This window comes from Alligator mississippiensis, chromosome 1 (genome assembly GCF_030867095.1).
Source record: "Alligator mississippiensis isolate rAllMis1 chromosome 1, rAllMis1, whole genome shotgun sequence".
In the NCBI taxonomy this organism is placed as follows: Eukaryota; Metazoa; Chordata; order Crocodylia; family Alligatoridae; genus Alligator; species Alligator mississippiensis.
This window is the reverse complement of record NC_081824.1, coordinates 74,078,477-74,101,122: the sequence shown is the minus strand read 5'-3', so window position 1 is coordinate 74,101,122 and position 22,646 is coordinate 74,078,477. Positions and strand designations below refer to the sequence as shown.

Genomic DNA, 22,646 nt, shown 5'->3' with positions numbered 1-22,646 from the left:
GCTGCGCCAGCCTGTTCCAAGTTGGGGGGGCAGGGGTGGGGGCTAGACTCAGGGAGGGCGGTGGCAGTGCTGGGAAGAGGGCTATGGGATGGGCTACAGCCACTCCAAAATTTGCTGTAGTGCCCCCTCCCAGCCCGTCCTCCCTCTCTGGGATGAGGCCCACGCAGCCCGCAGCAGGCAGCCTGCCCTTGCCTCATGCACAAATCCATTGGGCACGTGCCCCCCAAGCCTCCCCTGAGGGTGTGCACAGTGGCAAGGAGCTGCCCATGGTTCTGTCCTGCGCCGCCACCAACCACCCGCACTCCCTCACTGTGGGGGGCCTCGATCTGCCTCCTCCCCGCCTCTTACCTTCCCCCATGCTCCTTTTCCCCCAACAGACCTACTGGCCAGATGCTGCTCTCCAAGCTGCTGGGCTGCACTCCTGGCAACACGTATGCTGTGGCTGTGCACATGCACACAGCATTTATCAGTGACATTATTGGCTACATTGGCTAAAAATAGCCAATAATGTCAATTTTCCACTTATTGGTGCTGGTCTGATATGGACCAATATATCGGTGCACCTCAAGTAATAGCTGTTACGAATGAAAGATGATGCCTCACACCTTGATCTGTTTAGGGCAGCCTTAAGAGAAATGCAAGGGTGAGAGGCTGAATGCATCTGCATAAGTACCCCACAGTCATTTGTTGCTTTTTGATGCAATGTATCCATGACCCTTTGATTGTTTTAGTGCATAAAGCCAAAATGGGTCACCTAGTCCCCTTTTTGTGTCTGCTCTTAATTTAAAAAAAAAAAAGAAAAAAAAAGCAGGAACTGGAATAGCAGCCCAACCCTGAGATGCTTTCAAGAGTGCTGGGACACTTTTGCAGGTTGTTGGTTGGTTAAATTCTCCTAGTCCCTGCAGAACTTTCCAAGCAGCATGGGATGAAAATTTGATCAGGATGAGTTGATTAACTTGAAATTCTGAAGTCACAGGAAAATAATTTGAATGGGATGATGCTTGACTTTTATGTTCACTTGTATTGTGTATTCTTCACCTGTCAGTGGGCTCTTAGACTGAAGTTCCTTGTTTTAATTTTACAAAGTGGAAATTGACACAGTGATCTGTATGTGACTTCTAAGATGGCTAACTCTTAAGCTCCACCTGTGTTTAAAATCAAAATTAATTCTATTTGTAAGTTATGGCGAGACGTACATACACTGGTTTCAGCTGAACCGTAAGCAAGCTCATGTATTTTACTGCCTCCTGGCTTTCTCATTCACCATTTCTCTTGATTTTTCAAGTACAAAACAAGGGACAAACCCCATGACCAAACCTGCCTATCAACGGAATGAATTTGGCTCCTTGTTCAGGAAAGCAATCTAGTTGAGACTGCTGCCCAACAGCAACAAACAGTTTCAGGCAGCTGTAGCTGACCCTTATCATAATCCTTTGTTTGTTTGGTAACGATGGCCCCAGTTGGCTCTAATCTCCCCACAAATTTTGCTTCATTACTTTCAGAATCCTAAACCTGGATAAAAAACAAGTTGATTTTGTTTTAAGTTGTCCATCTCCTTCATGTGCGGAAATGCTCCATCTGATTTCTTTTTGCTCATGCTGTAATGCTTATGCCATGCAGAGGACAATGATTCTGTTTGACAATGTTTGAAGAGACTAATCACTGGAGTAGTATGATGTATAGCCATTGGTATGGCCTTTTTAACTTTTCCAGGAGTTACAGACCTACAAAACTTGATGCCCTAGAACATAGCATACCTTTCACCCTTTGCCAGGAGCATAGTCGTAGCTCAGTAATCTGGTTAAATGACACCAGACAAATTCCGTTAGTGGTTTTTAAATTTAAATGAACCTTCTAGAGATTTTTTTCAGAAAGTCTAAAAATAGGCAAATACTCTCTCCCTTCCTGAAAAAGAATGATCTTTTTTATAGTTGTTTTTTGATTCTGATGTACTTCATATGTGACGACTGAAGTTGTATTTACAGTGATCTCTGAATGCTTTGCCAAGTTTAACTGAACTGACAAATATTGAACAAGAGGTCTTGATGTTTCAATCCTTTGCTGCAGATTGAAGAAGGAATTGTGGTTATGGAAGATGATTCTCCTGTGGAGGCCATTAGTACCCCTAGTACACCTCGTAACCTTGCTGCTTGGAAGATTAGCATTCCGTATGTGGACTTCTTTGATGATCCCTCTCTTGAAAGGAGAGAGAGAAAAGAGAGGATTCCTGTATTTTGTATCGATGTAGAAAGAAACGATAGAAGGGCAGGTAGGAATCCTTGTAAATAAAGTATTACTTTAAAGATTGTATCAAAATATCTTTATTGTCTTCAAACGAATGTCTAACAAATTAAGTCCTTGAGAATGTGGGTATGCCTTAATATCAGTTGAAAACGCAGCTTTGCGCCATAGTATGGTACTTTTACAAACACCTGCTGGTATAGCACCCTTTTAGGCACGTTTCAAAAGGAGAGGATTAGCAAGGCTTCAGCTTTCATTACATAGAAATTTCCATCTATAATGGTATGTTCAAATACCACATGCTTCTGGTATCCTATAACACGTGCTGTGCTTCTGTGACTTAGCACTAGGTCATGAACCATATTTACTTGTATTCAAGATGACTCTGCATTTTAAAATAGGATTCAAATTTGAGGGCAGTTGGTGGGGGAGGGGTGGGGGCAAGCAGGTTGATCCTTGCCCCCAACACCTTGTCCCCTGATGCCTGTCTGCTACTACCACTTGTGCCCCTTGCCCGCCTGCCTGCCTGTCCTCCACCTCCCTCGCCTTTTACCCTTACTCTGGCTCCAGCAGGCTCATTCCCTGCTGCAGTCTGGGGCAAGGAGCATGCATTTCCTCCAGCCCCTTAACAGTGGTGGTGGCATGTCAGCTCTGGCCCTGGCACTGCTGCTGTTACTGGTTGGCCTGGCTGGAGCTGGAGCAAATCCATGCTGCGGGGTGGGGGGAATGAGTGGAAGGGGCTGAGGCTGTGGGTGGAGGAAGAGATGCGGGTGGGGGGGTGTAGCTGAGGCACTGGGGGGGACAGGCAACAGCTGTAGCCCCAAACCTGACCCTTGGTTGAGGCTGGAGCTGGAGCCACAGTAGCCTGGGTTTTAGCAGCCTGCCTCCTGCTGCTGGAATCCAAGGAGAGGGGCACTTCCTCATGTTTTATAGGGGGGGAAAATAACTTGGATTTGAATAAATATGGTGTGTAGCTGGATGCAGATACATCAGAATATTACTGGCAATACTGGGGACTTAATAACACTGAGGGTTTTCTTTCTGTACTCTTTAATATATGCTTGCTGTTGGGTGCCGATATATCGGTGCCAATCTGATATGGGAAAATTGACGGAATCGGCTTTTTTGGCTGATGTGACCGATTTTTAATGTTTTTGATAAATGCCCTGTGCATGTATGCAGCCGCAGCGCAGCACAGCATGCAGGTGACCAGCAGCGCAGCCTGGCAGTGTGGAGAGCAGCTGGGTCCAGCTAGCAAGTCTGTGAGGGAAGGGGTTTGGGGGGGGGGGGGGCAGATCAAGGCCCCCATGGTGAGGGAGGGAGGAGTGGGCCTAGGGCAGGGAGTAAGCACTGCACAGCCAGGGCGGGGCATGGGATGGAGCTGTGAGCAGCTTGTCCAGGGAGTGTGGGGGGTGGAGCATACCCCCTGGGAGGGCATGTGCCTCTGGATCTGCATGTGGGTCAAGGGCAGGCTACCGCTGTGGACTGGGGCTAGAGGCAGCACCAGGCTCTTCCTGACGGTGAGGTTGGGCCAGGGCTGTGCTTGGGGTGGGCAGTGGTGATGCTGGGAGGGGTTGGGCAAATTTATGGGCTGGCTGCAGCCTCTCTCATAGCCCCACTCCCCATGCTGCTGCTGCCTCCCCCAAGTGCAACTCTAGCCCAGGCCCCCTGCCAGAAAGAGAGTGTAGCCTGCCCTTGCCCTGCATACAGATCTGGGGGCACATGCTCCCCCCCCCCCATGCCCTCCCACAGTGGATGGAGCGGCGGGAGCTGCCCCCTTCACACACCCCTGGACAAGCCACTTGCAGCTCCGCCTTGGCTGTGCGGCCCCAGCCCTAGTCCCAGCCCCACTCGCTCCTTCAGCGTTGGGGCCTCGATCTGCCCCTTCTTCCACAGCAGACTTACCAGCTGACACTGCTCTCCAAGCTGCCAGGCTACATATCAGTAATTGGATTGGTATCGGCCAGTATAGCTCATTAAAAATCAGTTATCTGTATCGGCCCAAAAAACCTCTATCAGTGTACCCCTGCTTGCTGTGTTGAGCTCTTTTTGCTTTTTTCATCCTTTTCCCAAGTATAGAAACAGATTTTACTTCCAATGTTCTTTTGTTTTGTGTGTTAATCTCCTCAGTTGGGCATGAGCCTGAACACTGGTCTGTCTATAGAAGATACCTTGAATTTTATGTGCTTGAGTCTAAGCTAACAGAATTTCATGGTAAGTTCAACTTACCCAGGGAAGTTGCCATCCTGTTCTAGGGATTTGGTTTTTAAAATTGATCTGAAATTAAAGATAGTAAAACAGGTTTTTCTTTTTTAAAGAAGAATTGAATCTTTTTTCCTTTTTACATATCAGGCACATTTCCTGATGCTCAGCTTCCTTCAAAGAGAATCATTGGCCCAAAGAACTATGAATTCTTAAAGTCAAAGAGGGAGGAGTTTCAGGAGTATCTACAGGTATAAGACAAACTGCTCTTGCACTTTTCGATTGCCTAATCATGAGGCTAGTACAACTTTACTTATACCAATTTGTTCCCAGTAACTTTCAGTATACTAAAAAGTGGCTTATGTTCAAATACCACATACAAAATATTTGTGAGTTTTCTATGACATGAACACTTTTTTTTAATGTACAATTTAAATGTTTAATTTTCAAACATTGAATTAAAAATATTGGGTAAACAAGTAGTTTTTAGGATACACTGTTTTAGGAATCTCTTGCTGATGGTAAATAATTGGGAAATCAATTTTAAGCATGTTCTTATATCCACTTCTCTCGTTCTTTTTTTTGTTTTGTTTTTTCTCTCAAAGAAACTGCTTCAGCATCCAGAGCTGAGTAACAGCCAGCTTTTGGCTGATTTTCTGTCTCCCAATGGTGGAGAGACTCAATTTCTCGATAAAATGTTGCCGGATGTAAATCTAGGTATGTAACATGGTTGCCACATATCTTGATAAAGAGGATTGTTAGGTGCACTGTAATGCAGACAGTTAAACTGAGGTCAGTACTGACTGTCTGAATTTTTGTAATTTTTGGGTGTGGAGGGAAATGTGATTTTTCTGCTGAACAGCTAGATTCTGGAAGACAAGGTATTTGACACTTACATGTAACTGCTGGAGAGGAAGGAGTATTGTGAGGACAAGCTGAATATTGAAGTCTAACAGACTTGATGTTGAAGATCATGGTTTGGTGGGTGGGAGGGGAGTTGATAAGAGGAATGTCTTTTAATTTACTTTTAGATGTTAGCTGATCAAATCAGTTTAATCTAGAAGTTGCCAGACTCTGATCTGAGATCTGATCTTGATTTCACCAAGAGAGTGGTGGTGGATGGGTCTTTTTCGACCTGGCGAGATGTGAGCAGTGGGGTTCCCCAGGGCTGTGTTCTTGGGCCTGCACTGTTCAACATCTTCATCAGCAACTTGGATGAGGGGGTAAAAAGCCCCCTGTTCAAATTCACAGACGACACTAAGATGTGGGGGGATGTGGGTACGCTAGAAGGGAGGAATAGGCTGCAATCGGACCTAGACAGGTTACAGGGGTGGGCAGATGAGAACAGGATGGGTTTCAACACTGACAAGTGCAAGGTGCTGCACCTGGGGAGGAAGCATACCTACAGGCTGGGGAACTCCCTTCTCATCAGTGCAGAGGCAGAAAAGGATCTTGGAATCATTATTGATGCCAAAATGAACATGAGCCAACAGTGTGGGGATGCGGTCAGGAAGGCCAACCATACCTTGTCATGCATCCACAGATGCATCTCAAGCAGGTCCAAGGAGGTGATCCTCCCCCTCTATGCGACACTGGTCAGGCCACAGTTGGAGTACTGCATCCAGTTCTGGGCGCTGCACTTCAGAATGGATGTGGACAACATGGAGAGGGTCCAGAGGAGGGCCACTCTCATGATTAGGGGGCAGCAGGGCAGACTCTATGAGGAAAGGCTAAGGGACCTGAACCTGTTCAGCCTCCACAAGAGAAGGCTGAGGGGGGATCTAGTGGCCCTGTATAAAGTAGTTGGGGGGGGGGGGGGCCAGCAGGCATTGGGGGAGTCCCTGTTCCCTCAAGCACTCCCAGGAGTGACAAGGAATAACGGTCACAAGCTGGCAGAGGGTAGATTTAGGCTAGACATCAGGAGGCGCTGCTTCATGGTTAGGGTGGCTAGGATCTGGAACCAACTTCCAAGAGAAATGGTGCTGGCTCCGACCCTGGGGGTCTTTAAGAGGAGGCTAGATGAACACCTTGCTGGGGTCATTTGACCCCAGTACTCTGTCCTGCCATGGCAGGGGGTTGGACTTGATGATCTGCTCAGGTCCCTTCCGAGCCTATAAACTATGAAACTAATGTTGTGCTGTTTCTTGCATAACAAGAATATTGTATTGAATTTAGGATGGTGTGTCAGCGGTTCATTCTGTAGCTTTAGGCTACTTTCTGGCAGCTGTGACCACATCATTCAATCTTTCTAGATTTTCCTCTGTTGGTACAACTTAATCCCATTCAAACAAGTTTACATGTCCTGTCATCATGGCTTTTTGGATAGACATGTTTGATCCAGTCCCAGGGTGGGGTGTTAAAAAGCTCCACATATTCACTTTAAAGCATCCTTAAACTGTTCTGTTGCACTTTCAGTTGTTCAGATTAATGAGGTTCTGTTACCACTAGGGCTATGGCCCAGCGAATACCAGGAATCCCTTATTCCAAGGGATACTCTGAATTTTTCAACACCATATGTTTCTGCTGGCTGACCTTTTATTAGAGGTGGGGGAGTAATTCTAGAGCTTTCCTTCGTGGCACATGCTTGCGAAGGAGGAGAAAATGATTACAGGTTTCCCTTGATTTTTATCCTGTACGTGCGTTCCCACAGAACGGCACATAAATTAAATTTGCATAAAGCAAGCCCACTTTACAATGTAACATGGGGATAGGTTCCCATGGTGGTGAGGGAGTGAGGCTGGGACTAGGGAAGGGGCAGGGGGAGGGGTGCTGCTCCTGGGGCTGCACAAGGCAGCAAAGCAGAGGGAACAGAGCAGCATTTACCCCAGCCCTGGCTGCAGCAGCCCCAGGAGCAGCCGGTGCCAGCTGCCTGCAGCCGCTGGGCTGCACCGTGCTCCGCCTGTCTCCACTCACCTCTGCTTCTGGGCTGCGTTGTGTCCTGGTACAGGCAGTTGGTGTCAGCTGCTTCTGGGGCTGCTGCAGCCGGGGCTGGGGGCAAGTGCTGCACCCCACACTGCCTGGGGCTCTGCTTGTTCACGCTCAACCCAGCCTGTGCTGGTGTGGCCCCAGGAGCAGCCAACACCAGCTGCCTGCACCATGGCATGGCTGAGCCCAGGCGCAGGGGCACAGGTGGAGCATGGTGGAGCCTAGCGGCTGCAGACAGCTGGCACCAGCTGCTCCCAGGGCCTCTGCAGCTGGGACTGGGGTGAGTGGGGCCCCGGCCCTTTCCCCTCCCCCCACGGACTTACCTGCATGGGTGGGGGGCATCTAGGCTGATTGCATAAGAGCGAATTTACCTTGCATATAACAAATTATGGATCTAAATATGCTCATCGCATAAGAGCAAATTCGCATATAAAGAACCCGCATAAATCGAGGGGAACCTATATTGGAAGATGTTGCAACAAGTTAGTGACTGTAACTGAAAGAACTTTTTTTGTCCCAGTCATGCAAGCATAACAATTATTGACTTAATTCAGTGAACCGTTTGGTTCTTTTTGATATATTATATGTTCTCATCCCCATGATTCCTCTTTCATCTTTTCTTGCACTTCAGTGCCAGACATCCAGAGGTGTGGCTGTTCACATCCTCAAGCTGCTTTAGAAGACTGCAGAGGAAAGCATATAGAACTTGGTTTTCATATTTATTAAGAAATCTGTTGTGTTTGTAATTTATGAGTACTAATATATTCAGTTCTCTTTTTGAAGTGAGTTGCAAGTTACGTCTGTAACTTGCTTGTGTTTAGGAATTGGTTATTATCAGATGTCTGCTTTTTAAAAGAGTTTTACTTTAAATGAAGCAATAAACTTCAGTGGCACAAGCTATTTTTTTTAGACCGTCAAAATGTGGCAGGAGATGAATTGTAGCAGAATACAGGTTTTCTTGCATTGGTGCTTCTGCTGTTTAAATCTTAAGTCTCAACAAATGGTTGTAAGAAATCATACATAAAGATAATAAAAGGTGGTCATGGTTTCAAAGAACTTATAGCATAACTAGGTCTGACAAAAAGGGAGGAGAAGGTATCGGTTCTGCTATTCACGAGAGCATGTAATAAATGTTTGTTCTTCGTTGTAGGAAAAATGATAAAATCTGTTCCAGGGAAGCTGATGAAAGAGGTGAGTTGATAGCATTTCTAGGTAGCCTACATTTTAACTTCAAATTCTGACTTTAATTGTGTATTGGATTTGTTTTGGAGCAACCTGTATCAAGTTTAAACTGATTGTCATTGTTGCTTTGTGTGTTTCATTTCAGAAAGGTCAGCATTTGGAGCCATTCATCATGAACTTCATTAACTCCTGTGAATCTCCCAAGCCCAAACCAAGTAGACCAGAACTTACAATTCTCAGTCCCACTTCTGAAAACAACAAGAAGGTACAGTAGGAGTACAGAGGAGGTGCATCATCTTCCATATCCTCAATTTAGGGCTAGAGTAAAAGGGAAAATCCATGAAGTGACAGTTTGGCTGCACATGTTAATGTCTGCTCTTTTGTGTGGAGAGGGTGCTACAGAGGATTTTTCTCGTGTTCATGTTCTTTTCAACTTGTTGACCATTTTACTTGTCCCTGTTTGGACTGGAGATTTAATATTATATGAATCAGGTGTAAAATAGAAGGAAGCTTACATACTATAGAGCCCTGACACGAATATTTTCCAATGAAGAGGGAAGGTGAAAGCAATGGAGTAGTTGGAGAGCATGGCAGAGGCCTGAGGTCAGCTGCTTTGAGAGTAAATGTAACAGTGGGTTTTACAGACAGATAGCCAAGACAAGTTGGTGATGAAGGGTTTGGGGCTTACATTGTCAAAAATTAACTGTTGCAAATGTACAAGAGCTGCTACTTGTTTGCCTGTTCTAATTGAATAGATGTGAGGTAGGGCATAGAAGTGGGGAAGTGAAGCATGCTACTTAGGCGTTTGACCACTCTTTTTTCCATGCATTCTTTTAGATCGGGGACGTCAAACACATTTGAGTTGACAGGTTGCATCTGGACCCACAGGGCTTTTGGTTGAGGTTAGCACCACTGCCATGTTGGCACTGATTTCCATGCCAAACAGGGATTGAAAGACAGAAATTTGGCAGATGAACACAGAGGCAGCTTTTAACCCCCCCCCCCCCCCCCCCCCCCCTCCCAAAGTGCTGGCTATGCTGGCACAGTGGCTCTGGGAGCCATGGCGAGAAGCCTCACTGACTGAATCCATATTGGCCCACCTCTGCAGGCCAGATCCAGCCCATGGGTTGTAGGTCTGACATCCCTACCCCAGAGCTGTGACATTCAGTCCTTGGCTGGCTCAGGAGCTACATGAGCGATCAGTGCCAAGCAAAGAATTCTACTGAGGTGAATTGTGGCAGACTCGCTCCTGTTAAAAAGAGAATTGGGTGTGTTGTGTTTTATTCAGGATTCCAGGAAAAGACCTGTCCAATACATACAGTATAAAAAATGCTAATCTTTTCTTTAAAGAGCCACTCGAGAGCTGTGGTCTGGTGTTCCTGCCTTAGAAAATATGATTTTTAATTTTTAGTTTACTTTCTCTTACAAAATTAACTGATAATTTTAGTGAGGGATTTTATTGGAAAAGAGTATTTTAAAACAAATTTTGTTTTTTCTCTACAAGGTTGTCCTTAATGAAGGTAAATTATTGGGATTTGCATTCAGGATAATACCTGGGGCTAGAGTCTAGTCCAGCTATTAGGCACCTAATTAGATTTGGGTGCTTAAGTGCGAGTCCCTTCCACCCTGTCCAAGTCCTGACTGTGTGTTTAATACATCTGCTTTTGAAACACACTGTTGTCTAATGTTTAGAGTCGTGAGTTGCATAAAAGCGGCAAAGAGAAGTCACCTACCTTTTGTATTAACTCTTTTTTAAGGACTGGAACAGCCATTGAAGACTCAGGCCCACTTATGTGCCTAGCTGATGGACTAGAATCAGGCCCCTAGGCCACAGCTTTATACATCAAGAATCGATAGAAAAAAATATACAATTAGATGCACATTCTGTCCTTTGATAAATAAATACCATATTTTCTAGCATATTTTCCCCCTAAAACAGCTGGGGAAAATTGGAGTGTACACTATATGTGAAGAAAAGGACTCTCTGTAGGTCTAGACATCTGTGGGGGGAAGAGGGTCAGAGTGATGGCAGCATTAGTTGTGGCTCTAGAAGTCGTGGCAATTTAACACTGCCACCAATTTGCCACCATTCTCTCTTCTGTCTCCCTCCCTGTCAATTTCTGGACCTGTGGGGAGCCTCTTCTTAGCCGCATACTGGATCAGGACTGTGCCTTGGTTTGGTTCGTGGCCAGACTCAGTACATCAAATCCAACCTAGCACTTGGCTCCACAGCCAGAGAGTGTTCCCAAAGCCAGTGCACAGAGCCAGACTCAGCATACAGCCTAGGAGCCTGTGTGCTGGATGGGGCCTTGCTGCATGGCCCCAGCACCGTGTTTTCACTTTAAAGCAGAGGTTGTCAACCAGGGGTACATGTACCCCTGGGGGTACTGAGAAGGTCCTGGGGAGGTACACGTGGGCAGGTGGTGTACCCCCCAGGGCTGCCACCCACAACCCTGTGCTGCTGCATTTTGGTTCAGAAGAGTCCTGCTTAAGACACCAAATGGTGCCACCCATAACCCTGCACTGCTGCCTCCCAGGAGCAGGGCCAGGGTGGGGCGAAGGCAGTGGTGCCCCTCTGCAGACTGCACAGGCTCCAGCCACGTGCCTCCTCCCTCCCCCCACCAGTCTGGCTGCCTGCCCCCGCCTGCTCTGCGCCTGGCTGCCAGGGATATGCTTATTAAAAAAGGTTGAAAACCTCTGCTTTAAAGCGTTCTTTAAAACATGCTGGATTAGGCCCTGCTGTGCTGTGTGACCTCAGCCCTGGAGATTCCAGACCTCGGGTACTTACTTGAACTCCAAGGTAAGATTCCCTCTCCTTGAGGCTTGCCAAAAATATAGGGGGATGTTTATATGCAAGAAAATATGGTATATTCATTCTTCATTTCTAAGTAATGTGAACTTCACCTTACAACTGGATTGGCAGACTTTCTGTACCTTTTTTACTGGCGTCCAGTTATAGAATTAATTGGTCTGAACTTCTGTTTTTGTATTGCTGCCAGAGCTAAGGGCCAATCTTTTCATTCAGCTACTGTATCCTTAGCTCAGTGGGAAGAGGGATTCCTTTATAAACCTATTTCTGTTTGGAGTAGGATCCAAATTCCATTGAACTTCATGGATTCAGCAGATTTGAATCAAGCTTTTTGCTCTTTGGATACCCTGAATTCTAAACTATTCTTAATGTAGATTACCAGCTCATGGTATAAGAGTGGGATGACTTGGAATAAACTATATTTGTATGTGACTTTAGAAAGGAGGATTGATCTTTCTGGACAGGTTTAGGAGACTTAGTGTCAGTTTCTCTATGCCACAGACTGTCATTCAGGCCAGGTTGGTTTTCCTCTACCTTTCTTTCTATAGCCTCCATTGCAAATTATTTGGAACAAAAGTTAGTACATGTCAGTGCAGTGGGGCCCTCATCTCTGGTACTTGTGTGCTCTGTGGGGAACACAGACTTGTTGAAGAGAAGCATGGTTCTGTGTATACTTGTAGGTTGATCTCCAAGGATAGCAGTGATTTTTGTTTCAAATTCTTTTATTTAGCACTTCTGCTTTCTGCCACTAATGATTTGAGAGCACCATGAGCGAATAACACTTAGTTTTAAATTGAATTTGTACTCAATTCATCCAAACACTATCCCCAAGTTAAAGCTTTATCATCTTATCTGAAACGTTCTTGGTTATAGTGACATCAGCTCTTGATTACTGAGAACATGAGAAGCTAGAATAGTTTGTTTGCTGTATGAAACATTGCAAATTTAACAGAACTGCCTACTGCTGTAAACTTTTCCACGTTTTTGAACGCTTGGAGAAAAGAAACTGGCTGTCTCTCATAGTTTGAAGTCTTTAAGAAATGTATGTGTAAGTGTTAAAGGTTTATTAATTCTGAGGGACCAGATACAAAGCAAAAATAGAACTAGGTTTACAAACTGATACTTTATAGTCAATATGCAAAGGAATTTAATTGAGATGACAACCTTTTTTACTAAATCCAGAGTGTTAGCTTATTTTTACGTGTGGGTCTTCACTGGTCTACAGTATCCTGGATTGGGACAGTTTGTTCCTGTCCACACAACAAGCTTATGAGGTCTCTGAAAACCACATAGGTGTCTGACAGTTTTATAGATCAGGTTTAGGTAAACCTGGCATGTTCTAAATACTCAGTATGCTTGCAGTCTTCACACAGGGCCAGTGTTAAGGCCCAGCAGTCATACCATGGCATAGAAAAGATTTTACTAATTTTACTTGTACTAATAATGATCCATAATGATTTTTTTCAGTATGGCTAATATCTTTCTCTCTCAGTGATTATCTGAAAGGTTGCACTTTGAACACATTCCTCTAAATGTGCTGCTATTTCTAGCATTTTGGTTCAGAAGAGTCCTGCTTAAGACATCAATAGCTTGAAATTGTTCAAAGCTCTTGTAAAAGTCCAGTTTACTAGGACATATAAGGAGAAATATGTATATCATGACTTCCTTACCTATTTTTGCATGAAACAGGTTGTTTTCTGTGTATCATTTAAACTTTTGGGGAAAATATTGATAACTGAAATAGTTTGATCAGAACCCAAAATTATTTAATTGAAATTGACTTTGACTTTCATGGGGATTGTAGGTCTCATGATGAACCACTTTCTCCCTTTGGTGAGAGAGAGAGATGCATCAGACAAGTTTCTACGCATGATATATCATGGGAGATATAGTTTGCCCAGAGAGTACAGCCAACAGAGGCATATAGGAACATAAGGAGTGAACTGAAATTTCTGTGCATCATTCCTGGAGTACTGTGTCAGGCTTGGGCACCACCGTTTAAGAAGAATGTAGATGAACTGGAGAGAGCACAGAAGCAAGTGATAAAGATAAAGGAATTGAAAAATAAGCTGTATAGAGAGAAGCTGAAAGAAGTAGGCAAGTTTAGTCTGAAGACAAGAGGATTGAGGGGCTCAAGGTAGCAGCTTTCAGAAATTTGAAAGGCTGCCATAAAGAAGATGGTGACACCTTGTTCTCCCTTCCTACACACATTTGGAAATACAGCAATGGGCTTAAACCACAGAAAAGTAGGTTTAGATCAAATCTCTGGAAAAATGTCCAAACTGAAGAAGAATAGGGCAATAGAATTAGCTGTCTGGGAAAGTTGTAGAAACTTCAGCATTAGAAGTTTTCCAGAAGAGACTGAACAGGTATCTATCTGGGGATGTTCTAGGGAAGAGCACATCCTGTACCTGTGCAGAGGGTTGGACTAGATAACATTCCAGGTCGTTTCCAACCCATGAGTCGGCTTTGGTTTTTGGATATTTTGCTATTTGGACAAAACTCCAAATGTTCTAAGATATATTGGAAAGCAGACAGCTTTTAGAAACATTGCACTTAATGGAAAATCCAGTTTTTCACTGGAAGTTTGGAAAGTCTTTGACCAGTTCTAAATTTAGAACACCCTTTATTTTTATTCTTTGTCCTGAATTCCTGTTTTCACAGTTCACATCTGTTTTTGTAGCTTTTCAATGATCTGTTCAAGAACAATGCAAACCGCTCTGAGAATACAGAGAGAAGACAAAACCAGAACTACTTTATGGAGATGGTGACAGTAGAGGGAGTCTATGACTACTTAATGTATGTTGGTAAGAAGCAATTTCTTCTTGTATTTAGCATGTGGTTTAACAGGGGAACCAAAAAATCAGGGTCTCTGATATGTACTACTAGAAAATCCTTGTTTTAATAATCACATTTTAATTAAGTTTAGAACAATGGGTCAGTTAGGGACATAATCCCATGTTTACAGTTTCTGTTATGGGGTGTCATAGCAGTACCATTATTGTCTTAATCTTATTTCCTTGTATGTTTGTAAACTTTTCACTCCCACATAGGTTTCTTTCCTTAGAGAGTAAGCTGCTTTGGAGAATGTCTTTGTCTTCCTATGTGTGCCTAGTATGCCTGAGTCATCAGGGTGCTATTTAATATAAATAAATAATGCTATAACAGTACTTGACAAGTAAATAGGTGAACAGAACTTGTTGCAGTATTATTTGTAGGTTGAGACTAGGAATGGGGGGTGGGATAAGGCTGCAATAAGTTTGCTTCTATATTCTGAAACTGCTTTTATTAGTGTGTCTGTGTGCTACACTAATAGAAGCATTCTAGATGCGTGTAATTTTCACTATACAGGTCGAGTTGTTTTCCGGGTTCCTGATTGGCTGCATCATCTTTTGATGGGGGGACGAATTCTCTTCAAAAACACGTTGGAGATGTACACGGACTGTTACCTACAGTACAAATTGGACCAGCTATTTCAGGAGCACCGGTTGGTCTCATTGATAACACTACTAAGAGGTGAGCAAATATTTTTCTCACCTCAAATATTTTCAGTGATGCGGATATTTAATCTGCAGTAATGCCAATTTTAACAGTCTTTGTGACTCCAACTTTGTTTGAAACCTTTTGCAACAGGCCTAGTTGCTTTCCTGGCTGTACAGCACATGAAAAACAGCAAGTTTTAGAAACCCAGCAAATGGGTAGGAGTTCCAAAAATTAAAGCTGCTGCCCAGTGTTAACTTGGTCCTACTGCCTATCCAATATATGTTATAGAACAAATGGAGTATTTTGAACAATTCACCCTGAAAAGGGAAACAGGAACAAAAGACTGATCAACCCAATGCAGCTAATAATGCATTTGATTTTTGGAATTTTGACTTGTAATTTGGGAACTTGGCTCTTTGTGATGAATTAACACTAGCATTTTAAATTCCATTTCCCTTAAGATAAGACAGACAAAAATGGCTAACAAGTACTGGTATACTACAGACTAAAAATTGGCATAACTAACCAAATACCTTGAGAGAAGACCAATTCTGTTAACTTCAGCCCAAAAAGAGGGATCATGAATGGGTGAATGCAAAGAGATTGAAGCTTTGAGTGACTGAAAATGCTCAAGACATTTTTTAGCACTTCAGAGAAAAGGTGGCTATTTCAGCAATCCCCATTATTAATGGAGAGCAGATTGATATAATCTGGAGCCTGCTAAGAGAAATAGAGAAGGGATTGTAGGTAAATGGGATAGAACTACTTACAGTGGAACTTCTACATAAGAGATAAAAACATGAGAGGAAATGAGCTGGTAGAGCACTGCTTTGCTTCAGGCAAATTAAGTGCTCCTGGGTTTGAGCAGGATAACCTTAGAAGGCACCAAGCTGGCACGTGGCATGACTGGAACATACTTCCATTAAAATTTATAAGGAGAAAAATCTAGTTCTGAAGAGAGAATTCAAAATTAGTAACAGCTTTTGCACACAATGTCTTGGAAACAAGCTCTTAAGTGTCTTTTGTTCACTTTCCTAATTCAGATGCTGTTTTTTGTGAAAATACCGAACCTCGCTCTCTCCACGATAAACAAAAACGAGCAAAGCAAACCTTTGAAGAAATGATGAGATACATTCCAGGTTTCATATCTTTATAACTACTTTAACCCCTTGTTAATCATTCAGAAAGACACAAATATAATACCAGCGTTGACTTGCCAAGCTAAGGTTCTGCAGCTTAATAATACTTTCTTTTCATAGTTTGAATACATAATTTAAATTTTCATAAACTTAATCCAAACGGGTCTTTGGTATAATGTTTATGTAATCATAGAATCATTGAAAAGTAGGGCTGAAAGGATAGTTAGGAGGTCATCTAGTCCACCCCCTTGCTCAAAACCAGGTCATTCCTATCAAAACCATTGCAACCACATATTTATCTAACTTGTCTTAGAAACTTCTAATGATGGGAACTCCACGACCTCTTTAGATTGCCTGTTCCACTGCCTAACCACCTTCGTTGATAGAAAGCAGGGGTTTTGATGGGATGATGGACTTAACATGAATTGCTAATTTGATGTAGTTACAAAACAGAAAATGCGTTTTGGGCTTTTATATTATGGTGTGTAAGACATAGGAGGTTGTAGTGCCATTCTGTGATGCTGGTTAGGCACAGTTGCAATATTGCGCAGTTTGGGGTTCTACATCTTAAAAAGGATGTAGAGCAGTGGTCACCAACTGGTTGATCTTGATCAGCTAGTTGATTGTGGAACCTCTCTGACAGTTGATCTATCTGGGGATGCTGAGTGCGTGCTCAGCGACTCCGCGATCTGGAGCAGCGGGACGAACGTGCTGAGTGGCCGGGGCAGGACAGCGGCCGGACGCACATGGCTGGACTGAGCTGCATCCCCTGCCACCAGGGCCAGGCTGGATGTAGAGGAACTCCTTCAGATATGTGGGAAGTCAGAGAACAAGGATGACAATGGGCACCTGAGAGATCCAACGGGGCAACTGATTTTTCCAATGCCCAAAAAAGGGCCAATCTTCTAAATGACTTTTTTGCATCAGTTTTTCACCCTCACAGGAGGATCACACTGTTGGGAACAACATAAACTAAGCTGGGAGCGGGCAACGGACCTAAAATCGATGTGGATCAGGTGAGGGAACACCTTGAGAAACTGGAGATTCACAGGTCTGCGGGCCCAGATGGAATGCATCTGATAGTCTTGAAGGAGCTGGCAGACACCATTGTACCCCCCCCCTCCCCCCGGCAGAGAGATTTGAAAAATTGTGGTGCTTGGGCGAAGTCCCGGATGACTGGAAAAGAGCCAGTGTGGTCCCTATCTACAAGAAAGGGAAGAGGGATGACCTGGGGAACTATAGACCAATCATTCTTGGGTCCATCCCTGGAAAAATCCTAGAGAAAATTGTCAAGGGATCTATCAACACGAGACTGAGGGAAGGCAAGTTTCTGAATGCCAGCCAACATAGCTTTGTGACTGGCAGATCATGCCTGACCAACCTCATCTCCTTCTAGGCACAGTTACCTGGTCCCTACATGAGGGAGATGACATGGATGTCATATATGACATCAGGGCTATCAGTGGAGTCCCTCAGGGCTCAGTACTTGGGCCAGTACTCTTTAACATCTTCATCAATGATCTGGATTCGGGAGTCAGATGTGAACTGGTGAAGTTTGTGGATGATACCAAATTATGGGGTATTCATACTGATTCCTAGCTCTTTATTGATTCTTTCTTCTCCTTGGTCTCTGATTTTGTAGGTGTTTAATTGCTGCTCATTAACATACTTATCCAGACTAGCTACTGTGTTACACAGTCAACCATGATTCATTCGGGGACCTGCTCCATACAGAGATTCCTGCTTTTGCTAACATTGTTATATGGTACAACTTACTTTTAAACTTAAAGTACATTTGTAAAAGCATCTACAAGCTCTATTTTCACTACAAATACACCTTATATAAAAATAATAATGATATGATAAAAGAAAAAGGAAGGAAGGTAGAAAAGAGAAAGCATCCCCAAAAGGAGGCAAATACTAAAAGAGGGGCTTTTGCCATATGGAGGAGCTTCACATTTTGAGGGAGGGGCAGACAAAAGGGTTTCTTGCTACAAATGCAGAGAAGTGTATGGTGCTGCACCTCAGTAGGAAGAACCCCCAGCATACTTACAGGCTCGATGGTGCTATGCTTATTAGCACCATGACCGAAAGGAACTTGAGGGTCTTGATTGACCACAAGATGAATATGAGCCACCAACGTTATGCTGTGGCTGGCAAAGCTAACCAAACTCTGGTGTGCATCCACCGATGTATGTGAAGCAAAACCAGGGAAGTCATCCTCCCTCTTTACTTGGCCCTGGTGAGACCGCAGCTGCAGTACTGCGTCCAGTATTTCAGGAAGGATGTGGAGAAGCTTGAGAGAGTCCAGAGGAAGAGCCACTCATGTGATCCAAGGCCTGGAGGGTAGACCATACAAGAAGAGGCTGAGGGACTTGGGGACACTTCAGTCCAGAGAAGAGAAGGCTCAGGGGGTCTTGTAACAGCCTACAGCTACATAAGAGGGGTATGTCAGGACCTGGGAGAACAGCTGTTCACTAGAGCTCCACAAGGGATAAGAAAGTCTTACGGCCATAAACTCCAGGAAGGCCAATTTAGACTGGATATAAGAAAGTTCTTTACAGTGCGTGTGTCCAGAGTCTGGAACAAACTTCCCCCGGAGGTGGTGCAAACACCTACTCTGGACTTTTTCAAAAAACAGGTGGATATATTTCTTGCTGGGATCACTTGATCCCAGCTGACTTCCTGCCTATGGGGGGGGGCTGGGCACAATGATCTCTTGAGGTTCCTTCCAGCCCCTAATGTCTATGAACTGGAGAGGGTCCAAGTCATCTGAGGAAAAGGTGAGAACTTAAATAGACTTAGTTCAGCAAAAAGACATTAAGGATGAACATGATATAAGGTTTCAGATATTTGAAAACTGCTGTGTTGAAGAGGGGGGCTGCTTTTCTCCCTGGGCAAAGGATATAACCTGCTGGAAAGTAGATTCAGAGTTAATTAAAAATAAATGTCTTTATTCTCAGAACAGTAGTACAATGGAACAAGCTGCATAGGGAAGCTGAAGGAGTTTCTACAAGAAGAGCTAGGATGAACATTTGACAGGCATGATTTTTGGACTGTCATGTCTCACTTCTGTACAGGATGGGGCAGTGCTGATGACACTGGTGATCAAAACAAATCCTGTGATGTTAACCTAGCTGAGGAGTGATTTGCTCATCTTAAGTCTTTCATGTTCCTTGCTCACAGAGCCCAGTTTGAAATTGGGTGAAAAAAGGACCCTCAGTGAAAGGGGGAAAAAAAGAGAGAGCTGAGCTGCACTTCCCTTCATGCATTGAAGCTCCTGAAATCAGTACAAAACCACTTCAGGTTTTAATCAACAAAGTACTGGCTATTAAATTTGAGTTTGCTTTTCTGTCCTCTAAGTCTTGGAAAGATTCAACAATACAAAGCTAAATAAGGGATTAAAAAAAAAAAATCCTGTGCAGTGGGTTGGATAACAAAGGATTTTTTTTTTTCATCTTAAGAGGTCATAAAAATAAGTTCTAGCTCTAGATCTCATGCAACTTATTAGTAGAGAATGTACCTAACTCTTTTATATTTAATAAAAAGAAATAACTCGGACTCAGTTGGCACTTAAATTCTATTTTGCAACAGATCTATAGCATACTGACTTGTATTGAATTTTTATCCAGGCATTACTTCACATATGACATAATTAATTAATTTATAATGCCTTCTCATAACCAGCACAAATGTTCATATCTGGCCTAGATTTGATATCCAAATGCATTGGAGAAGAGGCTAAGTATGAAGGTATCAGGCTTCTATTCGATGGAATGCAGCAGCCGGTGCTTAACAAACAGGTACTTAAAAACTGTTTGATGTTTTCAGTGTTTCATAAAGATTTTCAGATACATTTTATTTACCCCCAGGTAATGTAGAGATTCACATTTTAATACAGACTACCAAAACAGTTTCAATGTCTTAGTGTTGTCACAAGAAATGACGTTGACTCTGAGAGTTGTGTTTTTGTTTGTTTGTTTTTTAGCTGACTTATGTTCTATTGGATATCGGGATACAGGAATTGTTCCCAGAGATCAATAAGGTATGTGATAGCAAACCTATGGAAAGAGCTGCAGGAAAGTTCTTTGTTTTGTATTTTATAAGCAGATAGATTAGAAATCCCAATACAATTCTGATGTCATGTTTTGGCAGGAAAGTTAATTCTGCTGGAGAACCTGTGTGTTTACTATGCTGCAAGTTACTTTTGGGACCTAAACTCTAATTTTTACCAAATATTGCCTCAGCCATTCAGGCCCAGCCCTTCAGGCCTGGAGGCCCCAATGTGCTGAAAGCTGAAGTGCCTCCTGCAGTCAAACTGTACAGTACATCCAGCATGGGAGGAAGGGGGTCTGTGTGCCTTGCTTTACCGTTACTGACAGATAATAATGGACATGTAAAACCTTGTGAAGCAATTGCAAAACATCTTCATGTTAATCAAAAAAAATTAAAAAATCCTGGAGATTTAAAGACCTTGAATCTGATTATGAATGCCATAGCGTGGATGCTGAAAATGCCTGTGCCCAGGAGCAGTGTAACACTTAACCCCAAATAATATCAACTTGTTGGACCCACTATTTCAGTTTTTGCTTGATAAATAGAAGATAGTGATAAATATCAGAAGAAATGAAGGCGGTCTACATGACTAACTTAAGTGAGTGCTCTTTGTAAATTGACCTACTTGGTACACCAGATCCACGCCTACTGCCTCTTCATTTAGAAGTTGTTAGTGCACTTAATTTTAAGTGAGTAGAGCACGGTAGGGAAAAATGGGAAGCAGCTGTATGGCCTGTGTACTACTATAATGCCAGTTCCCGCTTTAATCCACTGAACTCTTGGTCATAGCAGATAATGAAGGGAATATTAACTAATCCCTTTTAAAGGCTTCCAAATGAAGCTGTAAGAAGTTTTAAGGTTTTTAAGTCTTGATATTTCAATGATTTGTGTCAGCTCGAACATAAGAAGGCGCTTCCTGCCTTGTGCTTCAAGTGGGCAGTTCATGAAAGCTGGTTCTTCAAAAGGCAGAGCAGCTTTTAGTAAAAATTTGAGGTTGTAAATCAGCAGCAACTTTACAGCCCTCTTTGCAAGTGCTGTATAACCAGAGAAGACTAATTATGCTGCTTCCGAATGTTGGTCAAGGCTGGGTTTAAAAAAAGCTTTGAGTCCACTCTCCACCCTAGCCTGACTGACTGCGGAGCTGAGGTCTTGATGTGTCAGGCTCTCCCTGCTTCCCATAATTGCCAGTGGGGATGGCAGGGGGGCTGCAGTGGCTGAGCAAGAACAAATGAGCCTTCACTCATAGTTCGGTTATTCCCTCATTTTGGATGGCGAGCTTTTCCTAGGACTACACCCCTTTTTGTGAAAGTATTTTGGTAAATATAACCAAGGACTAAGAAGGGAGGGAGGCATTGCAAAAGAAACTGGTATGAGTGGAAAGGTTGCCGACAGGACAGAGCAGGGCATGGGGTGAAGGAGAGGACACAAGTTCTGGAGTCCCAAAGTATCCTGGGAAACGAGAGAGAATAACAGAGAATTACTTGATTGTAGGGTGGGGCAAAGAGGCACTTTCATCTCCCTCTGACAGCCAATCTTTCCCACTGATTTTGCATCTGAAATGTTTGTCTCCCTCCTAGAAATATTTGTACCTGCACCCTCCTGTTCTGAACAGGTTTTGGAAGCAAATCCTTTAATCAGAAAACAAGTCCTGAAATTGAAACTGTTACCACTAGTTATCAATCAACTAACTATCTTTTGTCCCTCCCTTGCTCAAAAAAAGATGCATGTGTGGTGTGGCCACAGTGTCCATGAGTCCTTTGGGGGGATGTGTGTTCATGTGAAGAAGTAACGTTATGACTGCTTATCCACAGGTGGTTTGCCTTTCTGCTTTCAGTTCAGTTCAGTGAAAGGTGTTCCTTTTTTCCAGCTGCTGACTAGCATTAAAACTAAATATGCATTCAAATTCTGAGTAAGGAGTACTGGAAGAAATTGAACTCCTACCATGGCTATTTAAAGAGGGGCTTAGCACTCCAAAGGGCCTGTCTTGAGCCATTTTTGGAGTGTTGCTATTTTGGAAAACTTAATCATATATCCATTATGGTGTGGGGCTCAACTAATCTTTTAATTTGGGGGCAAGCATGCTTCTGCCTTAGCCACCAAGTTTTTTGTTTGAGCCAGCATCACTGGAACATTCTGCATGCTGAAATGTCACTTGAAAGATACAGTGGGCTGCTAGAAAGCTGTAGTTTTATTGGACTGCTAACACAGATAAATTTGTAATTGGTTGTGGAAAATAATCCCACTTGGGTTTAGTTCCCTATTTGGCAAATTATCTTGAGATCTGCCATCTAGGATTCTTATTTGATTAGACTTGTCCTTACCCAGCATACAGTATGTCAGAGGCCCTGGAACTAAATGAAACATGTTTATGCAAGTTCTGCCTGTTTAAGAGACCTGCAAAATCCCATTATATAAATTCAGTCTCAAACACAGTGTTCATCTAATCTCCTGGAGTCCTTTGGCAAGGGAGGCATTTGGGGAAGGGCAGCATGGGAAGGACAGGAACAGCATGCAAAAATGGAGAATATTTTCCAGGAAGGAGGGATTCTAGACTTGAGTTCAGTGTTCAAAAAAGCTGGCGTATGCATAGGAAATAGCACAAACTATAT

At 43.4% G+C, this 22,646-nt stretch overlaps 2 protein-coding genes across 14 annotated transcripts in view; one reads left to right on the top strand and one right to left on the bottom strand.

Moving 5' to 3' along the window:
* Positions 1-22,646, bottom strand: part of NT5E (5'-nucleotidase ecto) — a 77,321-nt gene that overhangs the window by 3,098 nt on the left and 51,577 nt on the right. The gene's annotated exons all lie outside the window — the stretch shown is intronic.
* SNX14 (sorting nexin 14) overlaps positions 1-22,646 on the top strand; it is a 119,398-nt gene that overhangs the window by 55,893 nt on the left and 40,859 nt on the right. For 10 of the 12 annotated variants that reach the window (XR_009463658.1, XR_009463657.1, XR_002093298.2 and 7 more), the window contains 11 exons: positions 2,068-2,269; positions 4,372-4,455; positions 4,594-4,694; positions 5,049-5,160; positions 8,519-8,559; positions 8,696-8,815; positions 14,043-14,166; positions 14,711-14,875; positions 15,886-15,981; positions 19,693-19,784; positions 19,970-20,026. Coding sequence is in view for 7 of the 12 variants with exons in the window: in XM_059731706.1 (XP_059587689.1) it covers positions 2,068-2,269; positions 4,372-4,455; positions 4,594-4,694; positions 5,049-5,160; positions 8,519-8,559; positions 8,696-8,815; positions 14,043-14,166; positions 14,711-14,875; positions 15,886-15,981; positions 19,693-19,784; positions 19,970-20,026 (1,194 nt within the window). In the remaining 5 variants the exon portion in view is untranslated. Of the gene's footprint in view, positions 1-2,067; positions 2,270-4,371; positions 4,456-4,593; positions 4,695-5,048; positions 5,161-8,518; positions 8,560-8,695; positions 8,816-14,042; positions 14,167-14,710; positions 14,876-15,885; positions 15,982-16,624; positions 16,998-19,692; positions 19,785-19,969; positions 20,027-20,136; positions 20,452-22,646 lie in introns of those variants that run through there. The other 2 variants (XM_019496815.2, XR_009463659.1) reach the window with 2 other exon arrangements.